General features: G+C 40.4%; 2 protein-coding genes across 2 annotated transcripts; both read left to right on the top strand.

Annotated features, from left to right (window-relative positions):
* Nucleotides 1–755: 755 nt before the first annotated feature.
* On the top strand, nt 756–9,296 carry LOC142965426 (elongation factor 1-alpha-like). The gene is made up of 7 exons (XM_076106357.1): nt 756–899; nt 1,893–2,072; nt 2,747–3,043; nt 3,131–3,281; nt 3,436–3,692; nt 4,498–4,732; nt 7,323–9,296. Exons 1-7 carry the CDS (start codon nt 756–758, stop codon nt 7,442–7,444), a joined length of 1,386 nt encoding a protein of 461 aa, XP_075962472.1. The 3' UTR covers nt 7,445–9,296.
* A 1,064-nt stretch (nt 9,297–10,360) lies between these two features.
* LOC142965287 (cyclic GMP-AMP synthase) lies at nt 10,361–18,164 on the top strand. Its single transcript, XM_076106149.1, has 9 exons — nt 10,361–10,419; nt 11,484–11,677; nt 12,275–12,501; nt 12,779–13,001; nt 13,179–13,309; nt 14,018–14,171; nt 15,352–15,451; nt 16,061–16,183; nt 17,268–18,164. Exons 2-9 carry the CDS (start codon nt 11,539–11,541, stop codon nt 17,656–17,658), a joined length of 1,488 nt encoding a protein of 495 aa, XP_075962264.1. The 5' UTR covers nt 10,361–10,419; nt 11,484–11,538; the 3' UTR covers nt 17,659–18,164.
* The last annotated feature ends 143 nt before the right edge of the window (nt 18,165–18,307 follow it).

The raw sequence follows: 18,307 nt of genomic DNA, 5'->3' as shown, positions 1-18,307 counted from the left end.
GGTGTGTTATTGTAAGGTATAACGAACAAGAACAGACTGGCAAAGCTTGTTGCCCGAGAATGTGTGCGTGCGTGCACATAGCACGAGCAGAAGTATAATTATTCCTGATGCAAGAGGAGGAGCAAGTTGGAGGAAAGTATAATTTGCTGATCACTTTTTACAGAGTCCTTTTTTTACGGGGATAGCAGCGAGGGAAGGTGTGGATAGACAAAGCAGGAGACAGGCAAGAACCAGGTGAGTTAAAACGCTGTAATAGCTTCAGATACTGAGAAATCAAAACTCAGCAAATAGCACCAAAAGCCTTTAGATAAATGAAATAAGACTAGAAGTGGGGTTTTGAATGCTTGAGTTTGGTCTCCAGAGGGTGAACATCAGTGACTGCTTAGTATGTGTACTGTATGTGGTAGTTTCTGATGGTTTCCATTGCAGGAAGTATAATGAACTAGTTTCCATTGGTCTGTAATGTTCCTCATTGTTCACAGCTACTAATTACTTTTCAGATTAAGATTTTATACAAAACATATTATTAGTTTGTTTAACTTGGTGTTTAGTTATAGATTTAAACATCCAAAAGTATGGAAATAGCCCCTCCCCCCCCCTCCCTCCAAAAAAGAAGGCCACCTCGAACACGAGGCCCATCATGCTACACTGCCAGGGGCCCTTCCAACAGATACAATGTTTGATACTTCTTTTATTTTGCCAACTATATACTTTTATACTACCATTTACTTGTTAAATGCTTAACACAGGACGAAATGGGAAAGGAACTGATCCACATCAACATCGTGGTCATTGGCCATGTCGACTCCGGCAAGTCCACCAGCACAGGCCACCTGATATATAAGTGCGGAGGAATCGACAAGAGAACCATCGAGAAGTTCGAGAAGGAAGCCGCTGAGGTTGGTTTTATTAATTCATTGAGGTTTTTGAGAAATATTCACACCGTATAAAACACAATGAGACAAGTCACATCTATGACTCATCACAGGTGTGGCGGATGTGACTGTTCCCTGATTTGGCTTGGCTGCGACTGCCTCCTGCTGTTGAAATACTTGTACTGACTTTGACTAAAGGCAGTCTTTCAGAAAGTACTCCTGTTTAGAGAAGTTGCAGTTTTAACGTAGATATGAAAGTGTCATGTGACAAGGGCTACTAGCCTATATCGCAAACAAATTTGCCTCCATACATTATGCATAAAATAATTGCTTTAAAAACACAAGCATAACCAATTTGACCTAATGGAAACCTAAATAATTAGTAATGATAGAAGAATCACAAGGAAGTTATTGTAGTCACTCATAAAGACGAAAAAAAACAGATATTACAGCTGCTGTACAGTTATACTGTCGTTTACCTTTGTGTATACTTAATGTATTACAAACTGAAGTAATACCTCTATATGACCTCTATATTTAATACTTCTCATGTACATTTACCACATTCCTGTTTACATTCTGTTTATCTATTTGCAATACTATCTAAGACAAATTTATTTTCCTGTTTATATTTTAGCCTTTTATCTTAACTTTAATTAACTATTTTGTGTCTTTGATTCTTATTTTGCTCATTATATTTGTGTGATTTTCATTGCCAACATCTGCTTCTCTGTAATTGTCGTGCACATGACCATAAATAGCTTGAAAGCTGGATAGTTACAATTATAGTAAATACTCAAATAAATACACTTAGAAGACACAAAAGGCAATCTAACATGAAAACAAAATGCTGAAGCACACTGTAAAAAAAGTAAATTAAATTCCAGCTTTAAACTGATTGTATTAATACAAAATAAAAATCTAAAAAGGGGATCTGCCAGACGTAAATGTTTTTATTTAAAAAACGTTAATCACAGAGTCTTTCCCGCTCTATGTCTGTTGTTTTAACCTCAACAGATGGGCAAGGGCTCCTTCAAGTACGCCTGGGTGCTGGACAAACTGAAGGCCGAGCGTGAGCGTGGTATCACCATCGACATCGCTCTGTGGAAGTTTGAGACCGGCAAATATTACGTGACCATCATCGATGCCCCCGGACACAGAGACTTCATCAAGAACATGATCACCGGCACCTCTCAGGTACAGGCGCACCTTTTAACCTGCTCTTTATTTGACTTCTCACTTTCAGATTTGTATGTTACACAACAAGTTGCAGTTACGTTTTTAGCTTGAGCTCTAAAGGGCAGCCACTGTTATGGGGTTGTAGAAGAAATCACTCTATCACATTTGTTTAAAGTTATAAGTTGAAGTAAGGTCTCAGACACTCCTTGCGTCTCTCCATGCATCCCTGGTGGAAGGGACTAAGACGCAATTAAAGGACGCAAGTGAGGGAAACGGGGATGCAATTAAGAGACTTGGGATGTACCCTTTGACAGCAAGGATATTATGATCGAGCATGCGAGGACTGAATGGCAGATGTATAAAAAATAAACTACAGGCCTAGGCGTGTAAGACTAGCCTTCCTGACTGAACTTACGCTTCATTAATTTCCACCCCGACTGTCCTTTGAAAAGTCCCCAAATACGGCATTTTGAAAATGGAGGTAAAGTAATGTTGGATCTTCAGTTTGATTCAGTTGGTATTCAGCCTCGTTCCTAAAAGAAAACCAAAGGGAAAAGCTGAAGTTGTGATAATGTAAAAAAAAATGATTATGTTCAGAAAAAAGCACACAGAGCAAAAGACAACCATCATTCAGGCTTTAACAAGACACGCACATGTGTAGAAGTTTAGAAAAAATGTCTCCCCTGTTTCAGGCCGACTGCGCCGTGCTGATTGTTGCTGCCGGTGTTGGTGAGTTCGAGGCCGGTATCTCCAAGAATGGCCAGACCCGTGAGCACGCCCTGCTGGCTTTCACCCTTGGCGTGAAGCAGCTCGTCGTTGGAGTCAACAAGATGGATTCCACCGAGCCCCCTTACAGCCAGTCCCGTTTCGAGGAAATCACCAAGGAAGTGAGCGCCTACATCAAGAAGATCGGCTACAACCCCGCAGCCGTCCCCTTTGTCCCCATCTCTGGGTGGCACGGAGACAACATGCTGGAGGCCAGTGCCAATGTAAGGGAATTTAATCTTTGTGGTGCTCAAGTTGTCGACTTGATGGATTAGACTTGGACTTAATTCTTACTTTGAATCTGTTTGTAGATGGGCTGGTTCAAGGGATGGAAGGTTGAGCGCAAGGATGGCAATGCCAATGGAGTCACACTGCTGGAGGCTCTGGATGCCATCCTGCCCCCCTCCCGTCCCACAGGCAAGGCCCTGCGTTTGCCCCTGCAGGATGTCTACAAAATCGGAGGTAATTAAGAAGTGTCACAGATTTGTCACAGCCTTATTCCCCGTACGGGCTGGGACGTTAACTGTTTCCACAGCCTGTACTTCACAGCTCCCACAAGCTGACAATCACAGCTCACACACTGTATAATAGAAACTTGTTGTTTCTGCTCTCTCAGGTATTGGAACTGTTCCCGTCGGCCGTGTTGAGACCGGCATTATAAAGCCCGGCATGCTCGTCACCTTTGCTCCCTGCAACCTGACCACTGAGGTGAAGTCCGTGGAGATGCACCACGAGTCTCTGCTCGAAGCCATGCCCGGCGACAACGTCGGCTTCAACATCAAGAACGTGTCCATCAAGGATATCCGCCGCGGGAACGTGGCCGGCGACAGCAAGAACGACCCACCCAAAGGAGCTGCAGACTTCACCGCCCAGGTGAGTCTGAGAAAATGAAAGAAAGTACATAAAGATTGATAAAGGAATAAGTGGATGATGGACGAGCATCCGAGCTTCCATTTTTAGATTGGCATAATCAAAAAGTGCCAAACATTTACAAGATTTATTTTGCTTTACCTTTACACTAAGACCCTTTCAATATTGTATCTATTGCTTTATGATCTATCTCAGAGGTCTTCAACAGGGGGTCTGCGACCCCTAGGGGGTCCGCGTAGGTACTGCAGGGGGGTCGTGACATTTTTGGTTGATTAGACAATTTTTCATATTTCTTTTCCCCCAAACATTAATCTGTCCATTATTTTAATAGTTCAGTATTGTATGCAAGATAACAGGTATGTTTATGCATGGCAGTGGCACTAATAGGCCATCACTCATTTTCGTTTCCACATTTATGTTTAAAATAAAAACGTCAATTTGAATAGCTTGTATGCATGATTATCATGCAATTGACAGACAATGTTGATATTGGCATTGGTGTCAGCTGACAAGGTGTGTTTCTAAATGGCAGTGGCACGGCCTCCCTACTCACTGTACCTTGCACATGTTTAAAATAAAAACATGAATATATGAACCTGTGTATTATTTGAATAGCTTAGTATTGACTGCTACATTTCCTGCTTTAATGATAATCTAAAAAAAATGAGATGCATGAGTGATTTCAGCTCAGGTAAACGTAAATATCTGTGGAACTCTGCTGGCCACCTGCGGGGACCTGCAATATGTGTTCATCTAAAGCCTGAATTGAGTACTGGATAGAGAACTCTCCTAAATTATTTGTTTTCAGGTCATCGTCCTGAACCACCCCGGCCAGATCCAAAAAGGTTACGCCCCCGTGCTGGACTGCCACACCGCTCACATCGCCTGCAAGTTCAGCGAGCTCATCGAGAAGGTTGACCGTCGTTCCGGCAAGAAGATCGAGGACGATCCCAAGTTTGTCAAGTCTGGAGATGCTGCCATCGTCAAACTGGTCCCAGGCAAGCCCATGTGTGTGGAGCAGTTCTCTGATTATCCTCCACTGGGTGAGTTAAAAGGCTTTTTTTCTTCTTCATTCGCTGCATTTGAAGGTTACAGTCCATTTTGTTGTCGTAGAGAATGGGTTTGTTTTGAGTGTCTCTCTCTATTCAGCACTTTTTTTTTTGTTTTATATTTGATTAGTTTTCTGATTCATCTGGTTTAAATATGGGTACTTCTCAAGTCTCTTAATAAATCCTCTTGGTACCGAAAGTCCCCAATATTGGGGACTAGAGGGGGGGCGACAGAGTACACACATGTGTACAATTCACTTTTGCGAAACGAATAAAATTATATTTTATGACATATCATATACCTATGTAACAAAGAGATTCTGGGCGAAACAACCATGGGAGCCATTTTACACACTGCAAAACACAATTATACACAAACTAAGATCATATCTAGAAGATATCTATAAGATTTACCACAATACCACGTTTTTTTGGCCAGAAATCTGCGTACTATGCTCTTTTTTTAGGTCTCTCATCACAAAGCCGGCAGCGATCATGGCCGATTTACATATGCAGTAGGGGCGTGATTCGACCCCGCGTCGACTGGCAGTGTTCAAATTACTCTCTTTCAAACCGTTCAAAAGTTACATAAACAACGCCAACCAACAACCCACCGCTCCCCAGAAAAAAAATTGAACCACCACGCAGCTAATCCATTGAAATATGCGGCAGCTCTATAGCCCGTTTCCTGAACTGTGCCTGTGAAGTGAAATGGCGGCTCAGGGTTCTATGAGAGAATGGCAAGAATTCAGTCAGCTGGACCAATGAATTTAGATATGGGGGTTGTGCCAAGTATATCGAGATTTTCAGTGAGTAAAAGGCCCTGCAGCTTCTCAAAACACCCCCATGGCTTTCGTTGGACTCTTCCGCATGAAACAAGGTGTCACATGATTAAATCGGCCAATCACAGGCCTTAACAAAGGCTTACATAGACACAGGCACTGACAAATTTATTTTATGGATGACAGATATGACAGCTGAAAATTGCTCAAAATGATGCCAAACTGCTTTATTTGGATTATTGAACACTCTTAGTGATAAGACAAGTGAATATATAGTTAATATTTAGTTATATAGTATATAAAATTAGAATACAGCAGCGCAACTGCTGGTTCCAAAAATGAGAATTTTGCTTGACTCAGACCATTTATGCTGGCCTGCTTCACTCAATCGAAGTAAAATCAGTTGTTGAGACATGTAAAACATGTTGTGCTATGACTGTGGCATATTTTTAGGCCAAGATCTGCATTATTTCAAATAAAAATTTTCAATACAAGTGCTTTTATTTCAGGTGAACCTGCAACTTTTTCAATTTGAGCTGTGCCATATGTGTATATGTTATTAACCAGTAACATATCCACAATATTTACACATCTCAGCACATCTGACAAGTGTTACCTGTATTCTAGCATCAAAATTATTCAAATAGACCTTGTAGTTAGAGCTGTGGACTCTCTTGAGTATGGGTATGCAATTTTTGAGCAGAGGCCTAAAAATAGGGCTAGGGTTAAAGAAGTTTTAATTGCATCCCCGTTTCCCTCACTTGGTCCTTTCCTTGTCTTTGTCCCTCCCACCAAGGATGCATGGAGGAAACCATGTGAAGAGAGAGGAACGAGGAAATATGTTTTAAGAGACATGAGACGTCCTTTCCTCAGTTGAGTCACGTGAAGCTGGATCAGCTGTCAGTCGGCTTTAACAGCTGGAGAGACTTTTGAGAAGTTTGTGTCTGTTCACATGATCACTGTACTTAATAATAGTAACTAATAATACTAATAACACACTAATCATCACTGTAGAGGTGTTTTCTCTCTGTAGTCTGTTACCTCTTTAACAAACTGTTCTGTTTATAAGCTTAGGATAGATTTCTACCGGCGGAATGCGATCGTCTTATTTATGAATTATTTGCGTCTGCACGTTTTGAAATTGTGACGTCATTATTAAATAACCCAGAATATGATTGTTTCTCTTAAATGATAAAACTCAAACACTCGTCAAATATGAAGCTTGAGTTTATTCTGTGGTCCGTCTTCACTCTGGTATGAAACTCCAGTCAGTCCGATCGGCTGCAGCGTCCAATCACATAACTGATGAACAATGAGGGGGCGTGTCGGCCGTTAAGACTTCCTGGAAGTCTGTTTTCGTGGGTCCTCGCTCATGGCTCCTCCGAGGTCCCTCCTCCATCCTCACTCCTTGCTCCTCCGAGCTAAATAAGAGCTTTGGGATGGCCGTCAATATGGCGGCGCAGAACAACTTCCGGTTCAAGCGAGGATCGAGGAAACGACAATTAAGAGACTTGGGATGTATCCCACTCTGACCAATGGACAGAGTGGGATCGATCCATGGAGTAATATTCATCCATAGTATTCAAAATATAAATAAAAAGACTGATGTGACGTTCAGAATCTTAGCAACTTTTATTGATCATTATTTTTAAAATTTCAATTCAGGCTCTGTCAGGACATAATATGAGCACAACATTTTTTTGTGTGTCATTTACTTTGTCAAATCTGTCAATAGCATTTGTTATCATTATCATCTCGTTGACTCCCCTGGCTGTCTTTTCTTGTCCATCTCTTCCTCTCAGGTCGCTTTGCTGTCCGTGACATGAGGCAGACTGTGGCTGTCGGTGTCATAAAGTCGGTAAACAAGAAGGATGTTGGCGGAAAGGTCACCAAGTCTGCACAAAAGGTAGACAAGAAGAAATGAATTCTCATGCCGGACGCCCAACAAAAAGTCACGTCTCAGCAGTCATCCCGTCTTCATCCCAACGCCGCCTTCTGGTTTATGATTTTTAAAACCCATCGGAAAAGTTTCCGCCGGAAAGGAGGGTTTGGGCTTTTTAGAGAAAACTGTTGAAACAAATTAGGTTAAAAGCAGAATAATAAAAAAATCTTAAACATGCCTGTCGAAGATGTTTCTTTTCTTGTTTCACAACTTTTGAATATCCAGCATGCTTTTTTTGTAATTTTCCTTTCATTGACTTTTAAAGAAGGATGAACATAAGACCCTTCAGTCAACATGAGAGGGAAACGAAGGAAAAGAACACTAATTCATTTTGCAAAATGTCTGGTCTGAAGGATGACATAAATATTCAATTCTGGGGTACTCAAGTTTCCTCTGCAATGTCTTGGGTGGGGATTTCAAAAAAGAAAGACAGTTTCCAGAATATCAAAACATTTAAGTTAACTAACATTGAGTTCAGAGCCAACCATGACACTTTAAAAGTTCCTCATACCAACTCTGAACTGGGGAAGATGGGTTTTAAGTGATAGGCGAATAGAGTGCTGCGGGGCTGACGTATTTTTGTAGGCCAACCCCAGAAGTAAGCATCGCACTGGCTTCCTCGACGAAACGACTATGGGATTTTGTTGATTATTGCAGAAAATAAGCTGTGTTAAACAAAAGTTAATGATATTCAAACGTTTCACAAATGAAGACTACTTTTATGATTTTTTTTTTTTTTTTTTTTTTTTTTTTTTTTTATTTAAAATCGTAAATGCAATCTCCAGAAGTAAAAAGCTGACGTCGGGCTATGAACTACACCAAGGCTCTAAAGGCGCACTAGTCGGCATGATGACGTTTCTCATTTTAAAGATGTACACTACTCTCATATTTTCTGTCATAGAACAAAACATTAAAATCGCTTCAGCTTGTGTTAATCACATAACTTATATCAGGCATCTAACCAAAAACAAATTGGCTTTGAGACGAGGGTAGAGTGACTGATTTCCAGGTTTTAGGACTCATTCCTGCAGCACTATGATCCTCTGAGGGACTTAAAACTTCTACTTACTTGTCTACTCTGTGGATGGATATGTTGGTCACCAGTTTGGTTGAGACAGAAATATCTTGACAGCTTTTGCATGAACAGCCATGCCATGACATTAGATGTTGATATTCATGGTGCCTATAGATAAATCCAACTGTCTTTGGTGAACATTACAACTACTTAACATTGGCATGCTGACAGCTTGTGTGTGATGACTGGGCTGTGGGACTGTATCAAGGACGCTGCACTTAGTTGGTTTTATTCTTACCTTTTAGATAGAACCCACTCGGTCACCATCGGTATTCTCATCTTCTACATCTCACATTACCTGTGGTGTACCCCAAGGTCCAATTTTATTTTCCATATACATGCTCCCACTTGGTCAAATCATCCAACGTCACAATGTCTCTTTTCATTGCTACGCAGATGACACACAGATATACCTTCCCTTGAGACCTGATGGCCCCAGAAGCCTCGCTGCTATTTTAGACTGTCTTAATGTTATCAACTGTGGGATGGCACAACATTTTCTTCAACTCAATAACTCAAAATCAGAAATCATAATGTTTAGTCCCCCAAACCCTATCACTCCCATTAAAAGTGCCCTTGGCCCCCTCTCCGTTAACATAAAGTCCACTGCCAGAAATTTACGAGTAGTTTTTGATTCAGATTTAAGCTTCAAACCACAAAAGTTATCCAGTCCTGTTTTCTTCAAATAAGAACCATTGCCAAAATCAAAAGAATGCTCTCTCCCCCTGACCTGGAAAAAGTCATTCATGCATTAATCTTTTCAAGACTCGACTACTAACTCCCTTCTCTCTGGCATCAACCAAAAGTCACTCTCTCACCTCCAACTAGTTCAGAAGGCAGCAGCTCGGCTTCTCACTGGTTCTAAAAGACGACATCACATCACCCCAATCCTGGCTTCTCTCCACTGGCTCCCTGTTTGTTTTAGAATTGATTTTACTGATCACTTTTAAAACACTTATGAGTCTAGCCCCAACATATATAGAGGAAATGTTGACCCCTATGAGCCAGCTCGCAGCCTCAGATCCTTGGGTGGGGCCCTCCTGACCGTGCCTTTGCCATCAGGGCCCCTCGGCTTCGGAACGAGCTGCCTGAGGAGATGAGGCTTGCAAAATCAGTAATCTCTTTTAAATCACATCTTAAAACACATTTTTACAGACTGGCTTTTATGCGATTTCGTCGCTTTTGTTTTATTTGTTGATTTTACTAAATTATTTTACTTATTATTCTATTTTTTTTATCGTATCAACTGTCTCGCTGAGCTGTCTGTTGATATTATTGCCTTGCTTTTGCTGCAAACTCTGTTTTTAAAGGTGCTATATAAATAAAGTTATTATTCTTGGCGTTTTATGATGTTGATAGGCCTACCTTTTTATAATTCTCAGGTGTCAAAATTTTGACTTCTTGAAGAAACTATCTTAACACAGTGGAGCAATTTTTAGGCTATATTCCAATAAAGTCTGATAAGGTCAATTCTTATTTTCTTCTGCAGATTCTAAGAGGATTATCGTCATAAAAGTATATAGTTTTTAATTTACATGCAAATTCAAGAACTTGTTACATCATTATAAGATTATAATACGTAACCTAAACAATTAGAACGATGCACCTTGTTACAATGCGACACAGAAACACTGGTTAAACTAGTTGGCCCAATGTGCAACAAACTGATTATCACCTGCAGTATCATTAATGAGTGGAACTGTAAAACTGGCATGAATTAACCTTTTAAGTCGTAAAATGAGGAGGCAATGAGGAAGGCGTTATCCTCAGATTACATTTCATGGAAATTGAAAGTGAAAGGAAAGATACTGGAGAGCTGAAGAGAAGGAAAGACACACAGGAGCGATCATTTCCATCTGCAACAGAAGCTTCTCAAACACAGGTGAGTTAAACCACTGTAATATAATGAGGATATTCTGTCTACCTACCTACCAATCAACCTACCTGTCTGTCTACCTACCTGTCTGTCTGTCTATCTACCTACCAATCAATCTACCTACCTATGTCACAAGGCATGGTGGTGGACTCAAACGCAGACCAGAAGTAGAGTGAAATGGAATTTAATAAACACTTAACTCAGAACGTCAACACTACAGGAACACACAGGGAATCCAGGGACGAGACAAGAGACGAGGGGGCAAATCCAGCAGGACAGGCAGACGTGGGAAACCGGGAGCAGGACAAGACAAACAGGCGGGGACAAGACAAACAATGACCTGGCAGTGACTGACTGAGAGACAGGGGTTTATAAGGTGACTTGAACAGGTGAGGAGAGTTGTGCTGATGAGGGAGAGCTTGATTACTGATCAGGGACAGGTGAAGGGAGTTGGACTGGTGCTGAGGGAGTGGCTGATAGGTAGAGTGCTTGATTAGCGGCAGGTGAAGGGAGTTAGGCTGATGCTGAGGGAGTAAGGAGGGTGAAGCTAAACAAAGACACACAGAACACACAAGGCAAAGCCTGATCGTGACAATCAATCAATCAATCAATCAATCAACCAACCAACCAGTCAGTCAGTCTGTCTGTCTGTCTGTCTGTCTGTCTACTATCTGTCCGTCTGTCCGTCCGTCTGTCCGTCTATCTATCTATCTATCTATCTGTCTATCTGTCTATCCGTCTGTCCGTCTTTCAATCTATCCATCTGTCTATCTATCTATCTATCTATCTATCTATCTATCATCTGTTTGTCTATTTATCTATCTATCTGTCCATCTGCCTGTCTGTCTGCCTGTCTATCTATCGACACGCTAAGAAATAAGTGTTTCAAATGGGTTCTTCCTGAATGGCCGAGGTTCTATCTAGAACTATTTGCTTCTAAAGATCAATTTTTTGAAAAAAGTGTTTTTTAAATGTTAAGACTAGACTGATAACGTATATGCTGTGACTATATGCTGTATATGCTGTGACTTAGTTAAATGATGGTCTTCTGATCTTCTTCTTCCCATTAGAAACGCCTCCAGTGGTTTCCATCAGATTCCATCCATAAGTGTTCAAGGCTGAGTGATGGACAGAGAGGACAGAGATGTGAAGTGCAGTCTGGCTGAAGCAAAGCAGCGTAAAGACGACACCAGAGGAAAGTCGAGTCCTCCTCAACTCACACCAGCAAGACAGAGACAGAAAACTCAGCAGAAACAAGCTTCAGGTGATGCTGCAGATTCAATTTGTTCTCAAAATACCTGTAATTATGGCATGGCTATTTGTTGTTGAATGTTGTTGTTAGTGTGGTAGACATATTCAGATCATACAGTGTGTAGGATTTAGGGGAATCTATTGCACTGAGCGGATGTATATGTAGCATAATTCAATCTGTGATAAAACATCTGTACATGAAAATATCTAGTTTGAAGTTAATCTGCATTTGTTCAAAACACAATAAATTGTGCGTTTTTGACTTAACTAGATATATTTGCATAATCCCAGTCAATCTTTTTAGATACACCCACACAACAATGATCTTGCTAATTTTACTAAGTTCCAATATAAATGTGAAGTGGGAGGAGGCATGGGGAAGTCAGCCATGAGTAACACCTTGAGTGTTGTGGGTTATTTTGAAACCTGGCTCTTTTAACCAATTCGAACATTTCGATAGTTGGATAATATGTCAATGGTGTCAGACACACAGGTCTGTAACACTGACACCAGGAAATAAATGGAGAACATCTCAGTTCCACAGTGCCAAAGAAATAGGCACTACTAAAGTAGTCTGTAAATGTACTTATTAATCCATGTCTCTTTGCAGAGGAGGGATCCAAAGTGGTCGAGGAGTCGGTCTCTCCGGAGCTGACCAGCTGGATCAAACTCAACGCTAAAGACCTCAAGATCCGACTGACGGACCGCCGCTGGGCCGCAGAGGTGGTCAACGATTTCCGAGACAACCTGCTGAAATTCCTGAGATGCAACAGTGATCAGCCTTTCTTCCAGTCCGCTGACTTCCTCAACAGCGGCAGCTACTTTGAGAAAGTCAAGGTGAGGTTGTGATAAACACAATTTCTAAAGGCAACAATACGCCTACAGAGCCTAATTTATTTTAAAACACTAAAAGGGTTTATCACAAAGATTTAAACATCATAAAATGCATGTTCTGTTATTGTGAAGCACATACAGACAACTGCAGCGGGACCCCGGACCCCGGACCCCGGACCCCAAAGTTACTTTGAATCAGATAAAGTAAACATTAGACATTTCAAGTGTATGGAAGATAAACATGCACCATCCACCGTCTCTTTGTTGTGCTGAATCTCAGATCCACAGCCCCGATGAGTTTGACATGATGCTGAAGCTTCAGGCCCCGTCGCGCCTCAACATGACAGAGCTCGACGGCGGCCTCTTCTACCGGATCGATCTTGCCCGGCCCACTCAGAGCCCCATACGAGCCTTTGTTCTGGAGAACGGGCGCACCCTCTCATCGAATAAGATCCTGAGTGAGATGTATCGCCTGGTCCGCAAGTTCCTCAAGACCTACAAAGGTCTGATCATTACCTCTCATCTGTTGCTGTTGTTGTTGTGATAATCATCTGGTTTCTCCCTCTATATTTCTGTTGGAGTTCGAGTTATCAGGACTCATTTTCTACACTTCTTTGTGGACCTCCGTCCTACTTTGGGAACCTGGATAACTGTCTGTGTTCACGTTCCCATGTTTCCAGTGCCTGATGAAGGCTTTCGCTGGGAGATGAACAGGAAGCGACTTCACTCGCCGGCTGTGACTTTGTCTCTGTGCGGGAATGAAATCTGCAGTGACGAGTTGATCTCTGTGGACCTGGTTCCTGCTCTGGAGGTAATCATTTAGATTTGTTTAATCACGAGGACTAGTGTAAATCTGGACAGATCAAATCATCGGATCTCGGATTGATATGAATTAGGAGATGAGAGGGAAAAAACAGACCAAATGCATTGATATATGATAATACACACACACACACACACACATACACACACACACACACACACACACACACACACAGACACAAAATGTCTGTTGTATCCCCTCTAATCTCCTAATTCATATCGTAATTCCTTCTCTTGTATGAGTCAAGCTCCAAAATACGCAAAGTAATATGTAGTAACTAAACTGTTAAAATGTACTGGAGTAAAAAGTACAATATTTGCCTCTGAAATGTAGCAGAGTAGAAGTATAAAGTAACGTAAAATCGACCTCAAAGTACTTCAAAATTGTACTTAAGTATAGTACTTGAGTAAATGTTCTTTCCGCCAGAAAGTACTTACTGGATAATACTTATGTATGTTTGCTTTTAAAATACTTGCAGTTTTTACATTATCTTACCAAAGTAAAAGATATACATCTTCCACCTATTGTAGCATTAAAAGTCATAATTGTAAAGGCAGTAGTAGTAATGGCAGTTGAAGGAATACTAGTGAGGGTTCTATGTACTAATGTATTGACAGAGGTAGGTAGTAGACGTAAGGGTAGTAGTGACAGCAGTGTTGTACTTAATGTAACACTTGTTCTTGTTGCTGTATGGAGGTTCACTCCTCTCAGGGCTGGCCGCTCGCTGTCCGCAACGGTCCAGATGTGGACAACTGGCTGGGAAAGAAGGTTCGCCAAGAAATCAAAAGTTTGCCGTGCTTCTTCGTACCGAAGAGGCTCAAAGGACGAAACCTCAGTGAGGAAGCCAAAGGTGAGAGAAACGTCCGTCTGGTTTTGTTGTATTTGAACAACAATGACTGTGACAGAAGCAAGACGGTACTTTATCCGTAGAGGATTTTAATGCCAACATGCAAAACTTTCTGACATGAAGTTCGTGGAGCTCCAAAGACAGTGGTTTATCTCCGGAGGCAGTGGTGGAGCAAGAACTCAGTACATTTACTCAAGTACTGTACTTAAGTACAAATTTGAGGTACTTGTAGTTTACTTAAGTATTTCCATTTTCTTCTTCATTACACTTCTGCTGGGAAATATTATACTTTTTACTACATTTATTCGTATTTGTTACTTTTCTGGTTGAATGTAATGAAATACATTACTTTGTTAAAGATTCCTCCAGTGGTTTCCAACCATTTTGACTTCTGACCTAAAAAGAAAACCTCAGTCTAATGTTTCAGGTGTCTGTGATTCGTTTGCAGTAGTAGTTACATTGAAATAACTGTATAAGGTTTGTTCTGTATAAGAAAAATTGCATACATTTGTGTATCATAACTTGATTTTTTTCCTTCTCTACTCTCCCATCACTTATCTCACAACTCCCCACATTTAGCTTGTGACCCTTTAGAGGGGCCCGACCCCTAGGTTGGGAACCACTGGACTACACTACCTAACTAACCTCGGCCAGCTACAACTGTATCTGTGCTTCCTACGTGTCGATGCATCAGTATTAATATTGTCATTTATCATATCAGTCACAGGGTAAGTGAATTTAGTGTAATTTTAACTTTAACTTTTATTTGAAGGACTTTTACTTGTAATGAAGTATTTTTACATTTTGGTACTTTTACTTAAGTAAAAGATCTGAGACTCTGAGTACTTCTTCCACCTCAGCAGAGTTGAATCTTTTACAGCTCCAATATGTACAGAAACCATTGATAGAAGTCAAATTTTAACGTTTTCTTTTCCAATTGTTTGTTTATAAAACACATTTTTGGAGTTGTAAGTTATTTTCCGTCGTGGGGCTGAACTGTAACCCGATAAAAACAGGAACAACGTGGCTCTGCTTTGTGTTCCCATCACGTTTCCCCCGGCTGCTGCAGGAGTTTGAATGGTTGTCCTCGTAACACATGTAGGACTTCTTTGTGCGTGCGAGTGTTCATGTTATTTGTACGCTGTCATCATCGCATCAGGTTGTTTTTGTCTTTATGTATCAGAAAGTTGGAGGATTTCTTTCTCTCACGTCGAGAAGATACTCATCAGGAGCCACGGCAACAAGAAGACCTGCTGTGAGAGCAACGCCACCAAATGCTGCCGGTGAGACTCTGAACCGTCTGTTTTCACATCCTTCACTGTAATAAGGTTGCCAGGTTGTGAAAAAAAAATCTCTTTCAGACCAATTATTTCTAGGAAAGGTCTGCAGACACTCTGTACTAAACACCTAATTACAGCTTCAGACTTGATCATTTAAACCCTTTAATAATATCTAATTGACATTTCTAACTGCAGACTTGATGACTTAATAAAATGGGATTACCAACATGAATAACTGTGTTATTATCAAACTGACCCTAACCCTGGCGACCACCATGTGTTCTTACAAAATGGTTTGTAACCGATTAAATCTTTAATACATGATTGATGGCTAATCAATAAAAACAATTGTTTACTACTTATGAACACTTCATAAAGGGGACGGTATTAAAGATAATGTACTTCTTCAAAAAGGCAGTCAATACTGTATATAGGGTCAACAATAACTTAATAAAAGAACAAATGGTTAAGAGATTTGAAAAAGGCCACCATAACTCTAACTGAAGACGTTTTCGGTGTCGCGATTTCAAAAAAGCAAGACATATAAATTTGGAATAAAACATTTTTCTTGGAGCCCTTTTACAAGAAACAATTTCATCTTGTCTCTGGTAGTAAACAGTGCTTGATGCTCCTCAAGTCTCTGATTGAAGGCCTGAAACAACGTTTCCCCAAAGAGCTGGATGACCTCTGCTCGTACCACGGGAAGACAGTCTTCCTACACACCCTGTCCATCAGGTAGGACATCTTTATTATTATGAAAATATCTTTATTATCATTGTAAGAATGGAAACGTAGCACTGGTGGTTGTTGTCAAAGTAAGCAGCTGCTGTAACAGCCTTGTGGACGTTGTTGCATTAGTAGTAGCTCTATAGTGTTAAAGGTAGTTGTAGTGTTATCATTGTAAATTGAATATCCTTGGATTTTATGCATTTAAAGCATATAATCTGTTTTTATAACAATAATATAAACAATGTTACAATGTGAAGGGAGTCACTCGTAGGGATGAACCTACAGAGAATTCTCGCCTGAATCTGCAGCTTCCCTTGGCTTGATATACGGAGCTTTCAGCTCATTGACTCGAGAACAAAAACAGAGCCACAAACACAACTAAAAAATGAATGATAATGTTGCTCTGTAACTGTTAATGTTGTGTTTGTATTTGAACTAGTTTCCGCTGCCCCCAAGTGGCCAAAATAATTGGTTATTGCAGGTGAAAGACACCTAATTGGACTCTATGATCAACATTTTCACTTTTTCTGCCATTTTACGACACAACTATTCGATTAATTCAAAAAATGAGCAACATATTAATCAGTCATATAAAAAAATTATTGGTTGCAGTATTCAAAATATGTAATGTATATCAGCAACAGTTATCGCAGTAGGATGATGTAACTATAGTACTGGAACAAGGTATCGATTAATTGACTGATTGATTAGTCTATCAACAGAAAACTAATTGACAACAATTTTGATAATTGATTCATATTTTAAGTAATTGATTAAGCAAAATATAAGCCAAAAATGTTCTGGTCCCAGCTACTTTAAATATGAATATTTGCTGTTTATTATTTTGGTTATGTTTTTCACCTTTTTCTGACATTTGAAAGACTGAAGCAATTAATCGAAAAAGAATAATAAATAATATAAATAATCAATAGTTGCAGCGTTATCTAGCTGTTATTGGTATGTTTGTTAGAGGTGGAAGTAGTTTTTGGAATGATATTAGCAGAACTGGTTGTAAAAACTACTATTAAATATCCTTCAGTGTCATAATTTCTCTTTCAGTCATTTCTGTGACACCTTTTTCCCCTGTCAGGTTCGATGACTCCATGTGGGCTCGCCAGCAGCTCCCCGCCTGCTTCCTGCACCTCCTCGGGGCCATGGAGAGCCACGCTCGCACGGGCCTCCTCCCTCACTTCTTCGCTCCCAACTGTAACCTCTTCTCCCCGGCCCTCTTCCCCCGCAGAGCGCTGGCTTTCCTCGTCAGCGCTTTGGAGGAGCAGAGGAGGGAAGGCCTGCCCCTGCTGAGGCATCCAGCTCCTGTCCCACCACTCAGACTGATGAGTCCTTCAGGAGACTCCTCCTCTGAGATATCCACCGACAAGTTGTCCATGCTGACTACAGTTCTCTCTCTGGACACTGCATTTATGTATATACTGGTCCTGCTGTTTGCTGTAGCTGTCGTTTGTGTCCTATTTTATATGTAAGTTAGGATGGAGTCTATGTATTAGGTGAAAACAGGGAGCCTAATAAAGGGCATTATTCCGTATTGATTCTAATTCATCTGTGACTATTTCAAATATTATATTTCCATGGTGATAAAGAAGGTTTTAATAATGTATAATGCAAAGGGAAAATAATTATCCTCATGTCTACTTTTAATGCAGATTGTTTCAGAAATGTTTTAATGGGAGATTTAATCATGTAGTTCTTTTCAAAAAGAGAAAACCTTAGTAACCTATGTATGAATGTTTTACTTTCCTTCCTTATTTCAGATGAGCCTAACATCATCTCGGTGCAAGACCTTTTTTCATAAAAATTATTTGGCACCTTTTTGTTTTAATGTAAAATGTTTCGTATTGTTTTGTGTTTTTGTAACTCTCAGTTTACTGTCATCTCTTCTAGATTAAATAATTATACCTCATCTTTTTGCTGTAATGACGAATAATAGGTGTTTAATACATAAACATACTGTATATGGCAAAAGTATGTACTGTGAAAAGCCAATAAACAAGGACTGAGGAATGTTTTTGTCAACAATGAATCTGATGATTATTTTCTCAATTAATGTTTCTTTTATAAAATGTAACAATACCCAGAGCCCAAGGTAACAGTTTGCTTGTTTTGGCCAAACAA

The sequence above is a fragment of the Anarhichas minor genome, unplaced genomic scaffold (assembly GCF_050575085.1).
Source record: "Anarhichas minor isolate MPS153535 unplaced genomic scaffold, ASM5057508v1 ptg000033l, whole genome shotgun sequence".
Lineage (NCBI taxonomy): Eukaryota > Metazoa > Chordata > Actinopteri > Perciformes > Anarhichadidae > Anarhichas > Anarhichas minor.
The sequence above is the reverse complement of the archived record's forward strand: the minus strand, read 5'-3'. Positions and strand labels throughout refer to the sequence as shown.

What these genes read in the sequence shown, in the direction of transcription:
- LOC142965426 (XM_076106357.1), top strand. Translation starts at nt 756, where the DNA reads ATGGGAAAGGAACTGATCCACATCAACATCGTGGTCATTGGCCATGTC. An exon ending in TGATCACCGGCACCTCTCAG is followed by an intron (nt 2,073 to 2,746) that starts GTACAGGCGCAC and finishes CCCCTGTTTCAG; the next exon opens with GCCGACTGCGCCGTGCTGAT. An exon ending in CTCTGATTATCCTCCACTGG is followed by an intron (nt 4,733 to 7,322) that starts GTGAGTTAAAAG and finishes TCTTCCTCTCAG; the next exon opens with GTCGCTTTGCTGTCCGTGAC.
- LOC142965287 (XM_076106149.1), top strand. Translation starts at nt 11,539, where the DNA reads ATGGACAGAGAGGACAGAGATGTGAAGTGCAGTCTGGCTGAAGCAAAG. An exon ending in TCAGCAGAAACAAGCTTCAG is followed by an intron (nt 11,678 to 12,274) that starts GTGATGCTGCAG and finishes GTCTCTTTGCAG; the next exon opens with AGGAGGGATCCAAAGTGGTC. An exon ending in CTACACACCCTGTCCATCAG is followed by an intron (nt 16,184 to 17,267) that starts GTAGGACATCTT and finishes TTCCCCTGTCAG; the next exon opens with GTTCGATGACTCCATGTGGG.